The sequence below is a fragment of the Athene noctua genome, chromosome 20, assembly GCF_965140245.1.
Source record: "Athene noctua chromosome 20, bAthNoc1.hap1.1, whole genome shotgun sequence".
NCBI classification, from domain to species: domain Eukaryota; kingdom Metazoa; phylum Chordata; class Aves; order Strigiformes; family Strigidae; genus Athene; species Athene noctua.
This window is the reverse complement of record NC_134056.1, coordinates 4,101,565-4,115,853: the sequence shown is the minus strand read 5'-3', so window position 1 is coordinate 4,115,853 and position 14,289 is coordinate 4,101,565. Positions and strand designations below refer to the sequence as shown.

The window sequence follows — 14,289 nt, the reverse complement described above, 5'->3', positions numbered from 1 at the left end:
GCAATTCTCTGAGGAGATGGCAAGTCCTGCTTTGGGAGCTGATTGCTACTGATGGGCTGAGCTGTCTGTTGAGCTTGAGGGGCTTTGGTTTGATCAATGTACACAGTCCTGTTTTCAGTGTTTCAGCTGACTCTGTAAAAATAAAGTTCTGGTGCTTGAGACAGTTGTCCCTGAATAGGAGCAAAGAGGAATCTAAATATCCTTCAGGGCAAAAGTATGGGTTAGAACAAAGTTAGAGCATGGACCTTGTTGTCCTCTCTTTTCTGATCTCAACATCCAAGGGCTTTTATTAAGTGCATTTCTGGAAGAGCCCTCTGCAGAGCCCGCAGAGGGTGAAGGGCATGAAACCTGCTCACAGCATACACCAGAACTGTCCTTTTTGTCAGCAGCTTGCTTAGTTTTACAGACTCCAGGAGGCTTCATGCTGCTCATGTTTCCCCCTTGGCCCCAGCTGCCCAAGGAAGGAAGAAGGTTCAGTGCTGGGGGTTGTCTCCAGCGTGTTAGAGAGCAAAGCAGGAGATAGACTGCCAGCCTGCAGATACCTGTACGGCTCTCTTGGGGGGTTCCTCAGCTTTTAGAGCAGGCCAGTCCAGAGCAGAAGCAGATGGCAGCCGAGGACAGACCTCCACATCTGCAGCCACCCCTCCCTGCCCTAGCAGGAGCATGGTTTGTGCCCAAGCATGGCTCTTTCTCTGGCCTTTCCCACCAAACCCGGGCCAGGGCATTTCAGCAGGGTTTATTGCTGTTTCTTGGGTTTGTTTTTCTGCTTGACTTTTTTTTTTTTTTTTTTTTTCCCTCCCCTCGCCTTGTAATCACCAGTAATTTATTGTCTGTAATTTGGGATTAGCCGTATATGGTAAAAGAAGGGGAATCTGGAGAGGTTCCCGTGGCACATGTGCTTGGGGATATCGATTGCTTGACTGTCCCTTTCACCCTACTAAAAACAGATCCTTACTGTGTTGCAGGGGACCTGCCAGAGCAGAGGCTTTTCCTTTAGCCCTGTCTCAGTGCTTTGTGCTGGAGGGAGAAATCCCACTAGCCCAGGACTTGAGGGGGACTTAAACCCTTTAAATGAGCCTCTGTGACCACTGGAATGTGCCAGAACACTTGGGGTTGGGGTATGAGGTGGGGTAAAACAGATCTGGAATCACAGAGCAAAGCTTTCAGGGCTTGAATGCTCCCCGGGAGGTGTTAGGTCCTGCCCCAAATTCCTGGGGTTCAGGCCCCACGTCCACGCTGTGTCCTGGGAGGGATGGAGGGGGTGTTGGGGGTGCACAGGGGGGTCTTTGCCTGCCTGGAAAGCCTGGAGGTTTTTGACTGATGGTCCTTTCGTTGCCTTTCAGACTCGAAAGGTCTCTCCAACCCGGCTGAAGTGGAGGCGTTACGGGAGAAGGTGTACGCGTCGCTAGAGGCATACTGCAAACACAAATACCCCGACCAGCCTGGGAGGTGAGTTGCTGGCTGTGCCTTGTTCTCCTGCACCCTCACGGCCCTGCAGAGCCCCGTGCAGTGGGTGCTGCAGCCCAGGACAGGGTCCGAGTGTCATCCTCGGGGTCATGCACCTGTGTGCGGGTGCTGGGTCCCTTCCATTCAGGGCTCTCTATTCCCACACCTTCTGGGAGTGAACTCCGCTGAGAAAACCACTCATTTCTACCTGCTTCAGCTGTGAACATCCTTAGAAAATGGCCCTGTGAAGCGCAGAGAGGTTTTTTTTTCCCTCGTGCCAGTAAACGCGACACAGCCAGGACAAGGTCGGGCAGTAACGGCGGTGCCGGGACCCGAGGAGCCCGGCTCCTGCGGCCGCAGCAGTGGGTTGAGCACACGGGGGAAGGGGTATCATTTCCCTTTTGGCAACCACGGAGAGCAAACCACAGTGAAAATAAGACTCACACGGAGTTAATTTTCGGTGGCAGATGAGCATCATTGCTGGGAAGTGAAAGCCTCAATTGATGCTCTTTTCTCCCCTCCCCGCCTCCCCCAATCCAGCTGGGAATGGGAGGGGGAATTAGGAATGCTTTCCTGGACTGCTCTGGAGCTGAGTGGGCGCATTTTCCCAGTTACAGCCTGAAGCTGGCAACTGCCAGTTAAGTTACTGACAGCCATTTGAGAAACCAAGCAAAACGCTGGAAACTGCTGCTGTTGCGTATCACTGCTGAGGCGTGAATATTGGGAAAAACAGCCCAAGCCACTGGGATTTACATCTCACCTGCATTCCCGGTCTTGCGTGTCTGGATGGTTAAATGAAAAAAAAGAATGCTTTTACAGCAGTGAATGCAGTGGGCAGATCACGCCCTCAGAAGTAATATTGGACTTATTTTTCCCCCCTTTGGGTAGCTGGCAGATGGAAAAAGTTGCATTGTTAAGGGGCTTCTTGGATGTTCATGGTTGGCTTGTGGCAGGAGAGGTGGGATGAAGGTCCCGCTGGGTGTGTTTGCCTCTGCGGTGAGGAGGGGAAGCGGGGGATGAGCACAGTGCACAGAGCAGGGGTGATTACCTCTCCTCTCCCGGGTGGTTTCTGTGGACCTCAGGCCAACTCTCAAGCCAACTCCTCTTCCAAAAAGCGTTATTAAATTGCAGTTCCTAAGCAAATCCAGACCCAGACCCTGGACTTTGGCTGTTCTGGTGTTTCAGAAGAGTTCTGCTCGCCTTGGGGCTCACAATGAGCAGCCAGCCGTACCTGGCACAAGGAGAGCTGCCTTGGGAATCGTGGCCAATCCTGGATTATTCCCCCGGTGGGATGAACTCTGCTTTACACAGGCATCCAGTGTCGGCAGCTGAGCCGTGCTGCCCTCGCACCCGGCTGCAGGCTGGGCTGGGGCTGGCGTGGGGACAGCCCCGCTCCTCATCGACCAAACCACCACGAAGCTGCTGTGCGTGACTGAGCAAAGTCGCTGAGCCACCAGCAAAATCAGTTCCCCAGGGCTCTACCTCAACGAGCAGTGATGTGTAAGGGAGCATTTTAGGTTCGGTAGCCTGCACCAGGAGCTCTGGATTCTGATCTCTCACTGGCTTTGAATGACCTTGTGCTGGGGACTTCCTTGTGTGATCCTCACACCTTTCTTGGTGAATTTAAAGATTTTTGTACGCTTAAGGCTGTTCTGAGAACTGTGACTGGGCATTGCTGACCTTACTCCATCTCTTCTGTGGTTCAGGGCAATGGTGGAATAAGCCCAGGTGGCTTGGGAGGGTTAACTCGTGGGCTGGGAGTCCGGAGTTGCACAAGAGCTAAACAAAGCTCCCAGAAGCTCTCTCCATCCTCCTGGTCTCATGGCACAATGTGATCACCATCTGGGCCTGGAAACAAGTTCTTCCTGTGGCTGAGCAAACGCCTGGTCGATCCCGTGGTGGGAGCAGCCCTCCCCTGCTCCACGCTGCGGCGAGCGCTTGGCTTCCCCCCCCCACTTCAGATGCCCTTTGGCGTGTGACTTCAGCCCAGTCCCCGGCCATCGAGAGCTTGTGAGCACCATGTAAACACCAAAAGGGAACTTCTCTGCAGCGCCGAGACGAGGGAGGCATTCCTAGGAAACCCAGCTGTGCTCCCCCCACGCCAGCCCCTGCTCCTCTGCTGGGGGGGGGAGGGACAGACACCATGTGTACGTGACACCGAGCAGCCGCAGGGAATCGGGGCTATTTTGGGGCTATTTTCTCCCCTCCCAGCCGCAGCCCTGGCACGTTGTGCTGCGGGCTGGTTATCTCACAGTTAAACATATCCAAGGGCTGGAGCCATCATCTGGTTTGGTTTAAAGTGAAACTTCCTGAATGGGATGGTAGGACTGATTTGTTTTTCCTGGCTCTGCTCCCACTGTTCTCGCCAGCTCAGCAAAAAAAAAAAATAAAAAAAAAATAGGGAGAGAGAAGTGTGCATCCATGTATAATAACTGTATGTTTGTGCATGTCTCTCTCTCTATGTGTGTGTTTTCTAGAGAGTCCCCTTCTCCCTGGGCTGGTTCCGGCCTTTGCTTATGTTAAAGCCCTGATTGTGCAGCAGTAAAAACAAATAAATGCGCTCCCGACCATTAAAGCGCCTTTTCCTCGTTTTGAGAGCGGGAAGGCAACATCCCGCAGCGCCTGGGCTTGCTGCCTGCACCCCCGGGGCGTGGGCAGGCAGGATGGGGGCACCCCGGGTGGCACCGCGGGGTGCTCCAGAGCACCCTTGCAGGAGCTGGTTTCTGCAGCCTTTTGCCAGCCTTGGAGCCCAGCACACAGCAGCCTTTCCCCAGCACGGCCGGGTGGCCCTTGGGCTCGTCTCCTTCGCCCCGGCCGGCTCCTGCAGCACTGTCGGCTCTCCCCAGCCCCCCTGGCTCTCCCCTGCCTGGCTGCGCAGCCCTCCTGCCTGTCAGCTCTTGCCGGCATCGAGGGTGCGACCTGACAAGCGTCTGCACAGGCAGGGCAGGCTGGGGAGAAAGGGCTTTTGTTAGGCTGGGCCTAATCGGAGCCCCGCGTTGGGCAGGGAGAAGGGGAGCACCCCGTGTCCCAGCTGAGTTGCAGTGCTTCTTCCAGCTTTTGCGTCAAAGCCCTTGTCTCCTCCATTGGCTTCATCGCCAGGGTGCCCCCAGCCCGGCTGTCAGCAGGGTTTCTGCTGTGCCAGCAGCCCCAGGGATCGCTGGTGGAGCTGCCTGGGAGGTGCCGAGGTGCCTGTAGGAAAGGGGCATTGACGAGCCAAGAGCCAGCTAACCCCACTCAGCATCTTCTCCATCCCCTTCCCGGCTACTTGCCCTTTTCCCTGACCGTGTATCGGCTGCTGGGGCTCCTGCACCACTGCCTGCACCAAGGCTTCTTCCCTGTGAGGGGGGTGAGGCCCTGGCACAGGTCGCCCAGAGCAGCTGTGGCTGCCCCCTCCCTGGCAGGGTTCAAGGCCAGGTTGGACGGGGCTTTGGGCAACCTGGGCTGGTGGAAGGTGGCCCTGCCCAGGGCAGGGGGGTGAGACTGGATGATCTTTAAGGTCCCTCCCAACCCAAACCGTTCGATGATTCTATGATCCGTGGCACTTCCTCCCTGTTGCTGTGGTGTAGGGACCCCACGAGCATCTTGGGGTACTCACGGAACAGTAATGCACATGTATGACACAGATGCATGAAGCCGGTGGTACACCCCAGCCCAGAGACAGCCTTTCATTTCTTATTTTACTCTTCCAGCTCAGCTGTCAGCACATTTGTTGTGAATGTGCACTGTGGCTGCCTCATCTTCAAGACTGGGGACATCATTAATGATTTCCCGGTACAGCTCTGAGGGTACCCCCATGACTTCGGTAGCAAAAGAGCTTGTGTCTGACTCCCAGCCCTTCTGAGCAGGAGCAGCCAGAGTAGCTTTGGGGGTCAGGGCAGAAGCAGGGCTGCTGGTGAGGATGTCTGACCGTGTCCTGTCTCCTGCCCCCAGGTTTGCAAAGCTCTTGCTCCGTCTCCCAGCCCTCCGGTCCATCGGCCTGAAATGCCTGGAGCACCTCTTCTTCTTCAAGCTAATAGGCGACACACCAATCGATACCTTCTTGATGGAAATGCTGGAAGCGCCCCATCAAATGACTTAGAGAACTGCTGCTGGGTCAGTCCCTCGCCCGGCCGGGGTCTCGCAGGGCCCCTTCCTCTGCTTTCCTCCGCTGCCGCCCCAGCCCATCCCTCCCTCCTCTCCCCAGCGCTGGAGGCACCGTCTGATCCGGGGCGACCCCCTGCCGTCCTTGCCTCCTCGTCGCCTTCTCCCTTGTCTGTTTGCTGTCACTGCTGCATCTCAAGACCTGCTCGCTGGTCCCCTGCGCTAGATGTAGAGAAGTGGGAGCGGAGAGAGCTTGCCACCCGCCGCCCCGGCTCGCACCTCTGCCCCGGCCCCCGCCGTGCCATGAGTTTTGGGGTGAGCCGCTGGCCGGGCTTGGCATCACCCTGCGTGCGTGCAGGGATGGGGACGGTCCCAGCCCTTGGGGCAGTGGGGTTTGGACAAGCCGAGGGGAGTGGTTGAACTTGCCGGATTGCAGCTGGCTATTTTCAGAGGATGGAGTTTTTGAAAAAGAGAAGAAAAAAAAAAAAAAAAAGAGAAAAAAAAAAAAAGAATTCTATTTTTGGTTTGTAACTATTATTAGTAGTCTCGGTAGTTACTTCGCGGAGGGAGAGGCGGGCTGAAGAGGCGGCCCGGCCCGTGCCCTGCAAATGAGTCACCCGTGGCTGCACAGAGCCTTCTCCTTTCAGTTAAAAGCAGAGGATTTGGGATTGAGCTGAATCCCCCCAAAATAACGAGGCAACTGGTGGCACAGGGAGCCCGGGCACCCTCTCACTCTCTGTGCCGAACGGCAGCACCTGAAAAATCCCCTTCTGCCATCCCAGAGGGCAGCCGGGCATCGCTGCTCTTCCCAGAGATGCCTCTGCGCTCGGTGTGGAGCTGCCCACGCGGGCACGAGCCGGCTGCAGCACTTGCTTTAAGGCTGACAGGGCCTCAACATCACCCTTCCCCAGCTCGTAGGGTCTTGCTGGGACCCCTGCCCTCAGCACCACTCCCGGCATTCCGGCACAGCCCCCTCGCTAGGCTCGGGCCAGCCTGTCCTGCCAGACCCATGCTTTATTTCAAGGGCTCTTGGGTCAGCGCAGCAGGAGCTGACGTGAGAGCAATAGCTCCTTGGTTTTTTTGGTCCTGACCTGCTTTAGGGAGGTTGGAGGAGTATTTCCAGCTGATGGAGTGGGCTCACCAAAACACCCACTCTGCGGCCGCGTTGCGGGGATGTGGCAGCCCCAGGTACCGGCAGGCGTTTCCCCGGGGCCAGCAGCACCCTCGCCCTCGCCTCACACGGGGGTTTCGGCTCGCCCAGGCGGCTGCTCCTGTTGATTCAGCAGCTGCTGTGCAAAACACTGTAAGGCAACAATTAGTGGGAGTGCTTGGCCAGGCTGGTAATTGTGGCTGTTAATTAGTGGTGGAGCAAGAACAAGGCTCCCCCTCCCCTCGATCTCCCTGGTTGGGCAGGGATGCGGGGGCTGAGAGGTCCCGGCTGGGTGGGCATCGTCCCCATCCAGGATGCCAAAAGCACGTTGGCTTTTGCACGGTCCTCTCCTTGACTCTTGGTGTGACAGCAGGGAGATGGGCAGGTTTTTCGGGATTAGGGAATGTGCCCACACCCCACAGGATGGGTCTCCCCAGGAGCACCTGGGGAGAGGAGGTCAGCTAGGGAGTCCTTCCCCTTCACCTCCCCATTTCACCCTCATCAGATGTCTCCAGAACCCCACTGAAAATACGAGTTAGAGAAAAAAAAAAAAAAAAAGGCAGAGCAAGCGGCGAGGGATGTTAGGCAGAGTTTTTTCCCTCCTTGGCAGGACGGACTGTCCCGAACACACCGTGGGACGGGCACTTGGAGCCAAGAACGAGGTGCCTGCCTGCGGTTGGCCTGGGGCCAAGGGCTTCCCCACTGCTTTCGTGTCTTCTGTTCTTTTAAAATGGCAAAGTATTAGGTCCCAAACGTGTTTCTCTTCTTGCTCCCCGTGGGTTGTAGCTGGCTCCTCAAACATCTCCTTTGTGCCTGGAGGGGATGGAGCAGTGCCCACCAGCTCCCACCTCTGTTTTTGAGGGGCACAGTTGTCACAGGCCTGTCATCATCCCGCCTGGCAGCTCAAGTCCCCATCCCCTGCAGTTAACCAGGCCATCTCATTGCTAAATAAATACTCAAGATTTCAGGTCATAACTTTCCCTTAGGCTGGCCTGAAGTGGCAAATCCAGAGAGGCAGGGAAAGTGTTTTGGCTGTGTTTCTCCAGCAGCCTGCACGCCGCCGAAAATATTATTAAACAGCTTCACCCTGCAAGAATTTGCCAAGAAAACTAGGCAAGAGAAATGAAATATGTAAAGGGTGCCAGTAAACACGAGCAGGCTGTTCCTTGCCAGCGTAAGGCTGGCGCAGCCCCGCAGGGGGCTTGCAGGGAGGGGGTAGCTCCCAGCCAGCCGGCACAGAGCTCAGCCTGGAGCCAAACCAGCCCCCGGCCGCCGGCAGCCCCCAGCCCAGCTCTGGCTGGCAGAAAGGAGCCTGGAGCTCGCTTGCCGGAGAGGATGGGGGTGTTTTGTGAAGGAGTTGGTGGATGTTGCACTAGAATAAACCCACTGTCCTCCGTTGGGTGGAACCACTTTTTTCCTGATTGGTGGCTTGGAAGGGGCTGTTTGGTGCTGGGTGCTGAGCTGTGGGGCTTTGCAAGGCTGTGCCACTGCCGAGCTGCAGAGCGGGAGCTATCCCATCCCATCCCATCCCATCCCATCCCATCCCGTCCCGTCCCGTCCCATCCCATCCTATCCCATCCCATCCCATCCCATCCCGTCCCATCCCATCCTACCCCATCCCATCCCGTCCCGTCCCGTCCCATCCCATCCTATCCCATCCCATCCCATCCCATCCCATCCCGTCCCATCCCATCCTACCCCATCCCATCCCATCCCATCCCATCCCACCCCATCCCATCCCATCCCATCCCAGTTAGCATTTAACCCCATAAAAATAAAATGCCACGAGCAAGGGGGTGTCCTCACAAGTAGCGTGGTGCAAAGGGGAAGGCTCCATGGACCAGGGGCTCTCGGTCAGGACACGCATCTCCGTGCCTCCATTTCCCTGCTAGAGCAGCGCACAGCTTCAGTTCCTGCCCCCAGCCGAGGAGGATTTTGGGGAAAAGCTGAGCATTGTCCTGGGCGCTCTCTTTTCAGCAGGCGTCGAGGGACCTCCCCACTGCTGTAACTCAGCATGACCATGTTGCTTTCAGTGAAGCTCTTCTGGTTTCCCCAGGAGCCACACCAGGCATTTCAGTTTGCCAGAGGGTCCTGAATGGGTGTGACCAACCCCCGAGCCCAGACCCCAGCCCACCCCACCGCCTCCCCCTCCAACGTCACCAGCCCAGCCCTCGCCATCAGAAGGAAAAGCTTTCGTGCATTTGGTAACATCTGCCACAGCAGCCTTAAAGCAACGTGCTTTTGCATGAGTTTTGAGTCTTTCATTTGTATTCTTTTTCATTTTTGGCTTTTTTTTTTTTTTTTTTTTGTCCTCATCATAGTAATTATAAATATACTACATGCTTGTTTGAAGAGGTGATACATGGATAAAAGAAAAAAAAAAGGCACATTATTCACTAGAGAGGTAGGACTTTCATTTAACCAGATCTTAGTACTCTAGCAAAAATCTGGTTTGATTAGGGTGATCTATTTTTTAATTATTATTTTTTTTTTAAATTCCTTTTTGTTGGTGGGACAATCTTTAATTTTCTAAAGATAGCACAAACATCAGCTTTTCAGCCACCCGCCTGCCACCCTGGATGTTCCTCGCTGCCTTCTCATGTGTGCGTGTTTCAACCAAGCCCTGACCCAAACCGAGCCCAACCCCGCGCCCCCGCGGGGGCCCCCCCCGTGAGGATGCCGAAGCTTCCTGAGCATCCATCCACGCCGAAGGGCTGAGCACCGCTGCCGGGTGGGACCCCAGGAGGGGAGTTACAGACAAAGGACCTTCATCTCCCGGCACTTGGAGGGGTAGGAAGCTCACTCCGACCCCGCCGAGCTCACCGGCAGCGTCTCGGTGCTTCGGAGCTGGTGCCCCCCACCCATCCTCAGTGCCCTCCGCGGGGGGCAGAGCCGTAGCACCGCTGGCTGGGCTCAGCTCCTGGTTGTAAAAGGGTTGAGGATGGTGGGCCCGTGGCTCAAGAGCTGATGCTGTCCCCATCAGTGACGAGCGTGCATGAGCTGGTTTAAGTTGATCCATATGTGCGTGTGTATACATGTATGTACTGTAGATATATACACTGTATAAATATCCTCACTCACATATACATATATTATAACCGTAGCAATTACAGACTTTCTGTGGGGTTTTGTTTTTTGTTTTTTTTCTTTTGTTTTAAGTCGATTCTTTTTTCCTATTTTTTTTTTCCTGCTTTTTGGGGGTTTTTTTGCTTCATGTAAGCGAGTACATTGTATCCGAAGCCCTTTCCGAATTGGCAGATGCCAAATCTGGATCTTTATTCCTCGAGACAATGGAACTGCATCTATTTTAAGATGCCTTTTTGTTTTTTTGGGGGTTTTTTTGTTGTTTGTTTGTTTTTTGTTTTGTTTTTCTTTTGAGCAGCAGGTGGTTTTGAGTAAAAATAGCTTTAGCAATTCCCAATACTTAGCGATGGATGCCTTGGCTATGGGATGCATAGATAAAAAATAAAATACGTTAAAATTTAGAATGACAAAAAAAAAAAAAAAAGAGAAAAGATAAGGAAAAATATCTAAAGCATCAATAAAATTAAAATCTATTTTTGTACAAATGTAATTTTATCCCTTACGTATTCTTGGATATTTTCTTTCTGGATTGTTTTGTTTCTTCTACAGAGATTGTTATAAACTCTCTTTATTTTTTCTCTTTCTCTCTCTCTCTCTTTCTCTCTGTAAGTGTTCAGCCACAGGGACAGGGATCTGGAGAAGAGGGAGAAACTTTTGACCGTGTTTTAAAGGCTTTATATGAAAACTCTTTTGAAATAATTTTTTTGAATGAACTTTTTATTTTTTCCCCCCAATTCCAAAATCTTTTTCGGGGAGGGGGGGGGTGGGGGGAGGGGGTGGGCTGGTCTGGGGGTGTCTTTTGTCACGTATATCCGGCGTTCCCGCAGGTCTGTTTTACTGTGAAATCACTACCGTATATTATTATTCACTTAAAAAAAGGAAAAAAAGGAAAAAAAAAAAAAGAATTGCTGCTGGAAACGCCAGTATTTTGATGAACAATTGTATTAGAATTGTGGAAAAAAAAGAAAAAGAAAAAAAGAAAAAGAAAAAAGGAGAAAAAAAAAAAAGAAAATATATGAGCATTTTAAAATATAACCCAGTCCAAGTCCTCTTTTTTTCTTCATTGCTGTGTTCTGAGTTACTCCTTCAGGTACTCCCCCTTGGGGGGGGCTGTTCCCAGGGGTCCATCCCCCCCCCTGCTCACTGTGAGGCCGAGTCAGAGTAAATCCAGCCTGGTTGGTTGTAAGTAAGGAGCGACAGCAGAACCCAAGGAGGAACCCCAAGACTCAGCGAAGGAGATTTTTTTTTTTTTTCCTTCCCCTCGGAAATTTCCCTTGAATGAATTTCAGATCCCTTTGACATCTCCAGCTGCACCCTGCTAGGGTCACCCCCCACCCCCCCCAGCTGTCCCCTTCCTTTGCAGCAAATGGGGCAAGTGGCCACTGTCCCCAAGAGGGATGTGCCGTGCATGGGTGGCACTGGGACGGTCCCCATGCCATCGCTGCACCCAGTAAATCTCCCAGCTCTGCCCTGGGGGGGGGGGCATCTCAGCTTCGGCGGGGGGGAGCCTGTGACCCAGGGGCACGTCTGGAGGGCGTGGGGCCGTGGAGGCTGGGTGGCACCCCCAGACACGGGTGTATCGGTGAGCTCCGGTGGACGCGAGGGGACAACAGGCTGTTTGCCACCCCTTGTCCCTCCCGGAGTCACGTCAGGGCCCCTGGAGCAGGAGCGTTGCTGCAGAGGGGGTGCTGGGAGCCCCGGCGCAGCGAGTGCGGGAACAGGAGCCGTTAGCGCTGGCCTTAGCTTAACCTGGATTTGTTGCCAGGTACAAACAAGATTGAACTTGCTCTTGGGTTTACAGCTGAGATAAATTCTCCCCCGATGGCTGCAGAGCCGGTCAAATAGAGAAGGAAAATAAGAGTTTCAATTTGGTTAGTGACGATCCGTGTGTTTCTAACTTGGCCGCAATATTTTTTCATTTGAGAAGCCCTGGGAGGTGGCTGGTGGAGGGCAGGGGAAGGAGCACGGGGGATTATCCCCAACCTGCTGCTCCCCAGTGCGGGGTCCTGCCTGCTCCCACCCCCCCCAGCCCCACTTTGGGACACCCCAGGGACCGGGCGGGGGGGCAGCCAGCCGTACTCACACATCTGATGGCTCCTGCTGCACAGGGTGGTTATGTGTCTTGTTAACCTCCAGGCAGCAGTTTGTGTTTAGAGAGTAAATATTTACCTCCCTTCCTAAGGGTTTTTTTGGGTTTTTTTTTTCCTTCCCCCATTTCCCGGGGTGGAGAGAGCTGGGGTCCATGGGGCAGCACTCACTGGGATGCTCATCCCCGTGCCACAGGCTGACCACTGCCTCGAAAACCACACTTTGCTTGGAAAATCAGGTTTGCTTCTCAATTTAAAGATGCTAGAACAGAAAGAAAAGCAGAGCCAAACCAGCCCCTGATGGGTTTGGTTTTGTTTTTTTCTTGTGGGTGATTGCTGCTGTGTTTGCTCTTGCCCCTCTGCAAAAGTGGGGGGGTTTTCCCAGGCCCCCAAACCCAGCTCTGGGGAAGGGCTGTGCTCCCCCTCCTCTGCTGCCGGGGAGGGAGGAGGAGGTTTGCACCTTGGCCAACTCGTTGCTGTTTCTCCAGCTTCTGCAGGGATCAAAGTGCCTGTTTTGACTCCCCTCCCGATTCCTTGATAACAGAAGATGGTTGTAATGCAATTAAACGTCTCACACACGCAATGGCTTGGGGCTTTTGTTGTGTCTTGGGGCTGGGTGTGCGCAGGATTCATCCTTGCCCCGTGAGCAGCGTGGAGAAATGGAGCTCAGGGATGGCACACTCAGAGGGATCCAGAGCTCTCTGGTTTATCAGGAGCCTCCGAATACCAGATTCCTTAAACCCTGAGCTCTTGGATGCGCGGGATTTGGGAGGAGACTTCAGTTTCCCCCTCAAAACACCATTTCTGGTCCTCCGGGTGCTTGAGGGGACGCAGAGTAGAAGATGCTGTGTTGGGGAGGGGGGATGTGCAGAGCACGCTCGGGGTGCTCACTCCTGGAAATGCATCTTGCTTGGTGGCACCAGGCTGACCGCTGAATTTCTGCGCATCCCCAGCGCTGACAGAGATGGAGCGATGTGTCAGCAGACTGTTTTGAAATCCTTAAGAGAAGGGCTGTGATCCCGCTCTTCGCCTTGCCTTAGTTTTGCAGCGAGGAGGGGGCTCTACAAATAAATACAGACAGATGAGCTCTTTCACCGGTAATTTGTCACTTCATAATTGCCAAAGAAAAGCAGGTTAGTTTTCTCCTCCTGACCTCTCTCAAGTAGCCTTTTCACCCCAGCTGGCCCCTGGGCCGGGGTCGGGGTCCCGCCGTGCCCCCGCAGGGCAGCCTTTCCCCCCCCGCCCCGCGCGAGGGCCGCAAAGGGCACCTTGGCCTTCGGCATCGCGACGTTTCCACGGGTCTCCCCATGGCATCACCAAGCCGTAGGGACACCCACCCCTCCTCAGGGGTGCCCCAGGGTGCCCCACCGCCTCCCCCATGTGTGGGGTGACAGTGGGAGCGGACGGGAGCGCTGGGACATGGGTGCTTAGAGGACGTGGTAGAGGGTGAGTCCCAGGTACTGACAAAATCTGGGGGGTCCAAGCAGTGGGGACGCACCCGAGGACCCATCTGACCCCATCGCCATCCCCGGCACCCCGGGGCCGTGTCCAGGCGTTTTCCTGGGGGGGTTTTGAGCTGGAGCCCCCGGGGTGGTTCATCCGCCGGGAGCCGGCGTGGCTACGAGACCGCACGTCGCAGGGCAGGAGGCTGAATTTAGAGAAGGCAGCGGGCCAGCAGCTCCCAGGAGCGGGGCTAATTCCCCCCTGGGGTGGGAGGCAGGCAGCCCCCGGGGTCCGGCGTGGCCCGTCCGAGCAAAGAGCAAAGTGCTGCTGCCACCTCCCGACCGGAGCGAGCCCTGCCCGCCCCGCAGGAGCCGAGCGGCTGCCGGGGTCGCTCTCCCCCTTCCCAGTCCTTCCCCCTTCCCAGTCAGTCCCTCTTCCCTTTCCCAGTCGTTCCCCCTTCCCAGTCAGTCCCTCTTCCCTTTCCCAGTCAGTCCCTCTCCCCTTTCCCAGTCCCTCTCCCCCTGCCTGGTCCTTCTCCTCCTGCCCAGAGCACCCCAAACAGATCAACCTCTGGGAAAAAAAAAAAAAAAAAAAAAAAAAATTGTTTTGGTTTATTGCTCACTTTTGACACCGTCCCGGAAGGCTGCGGAGTTGGTGAGGCGAAGCTCTGCCTCCCTCTCGTGCTCCCTGGTGCCATGTGAGGACCTCGGGCCTTTCTGAGCCCCTTTGCTGAGCAGCTTTCTGTCCCTGAAAGGTGCTTTGCTGTCGGTCACCTCCATTTCCTTCCCCCCTCCTTGCCCTGACTCTAAAATTTCTGTCTGGACTCTAATTTCTTGCCGTGGCAAGTTGCACAGATTCAACAGCCCACAGCCCAAACCACTTGGTATTTTAAGTATTTTAACTCACTTTTCCTCCAAAGAATGCAAGCGCCTGCTTTTTCCTTGCAGTATGACAAAGGGTTAACAAAATGCTTTAAGTAAAGCATTGCCTAAAATGAGT

The 14,289-nt window shown here is 54.7% G+C and overlaps 1 protein-coding gene across 5 annotated transcripts in view; it reads left to right on the top strand.

The window, feature by feature from the left end:
- Positions 1-8,956, top strand: part of RXRA (retinoid X receptor alpha) — a 114,951-nt gene extending 105,995 nt beyond the window's left edge. For all 5 annotated transcript variants that reach the window (XM_074923763.1, XM_074923766.1, XM_074923764.1 and 2 more), the window contains exons 9-10: positions 1,344-1,449; positions 5,377-8,956. In XM_074923763.1, coding sequence (XP_074779864.1) covers positions 1,344-1,449; positions 5,377-5,524 — 254 coding nt within the window. In that variant the 3' untranslated portion in view covers positions 5,525-8,956. The remainder of the gene's footprint in view (positions 1-1,343; positions 1,450-5,376) is intronic.
- The last annotated feature ends 5,333 nt before the right edge of the window (positions 8,957-14,289 follow it).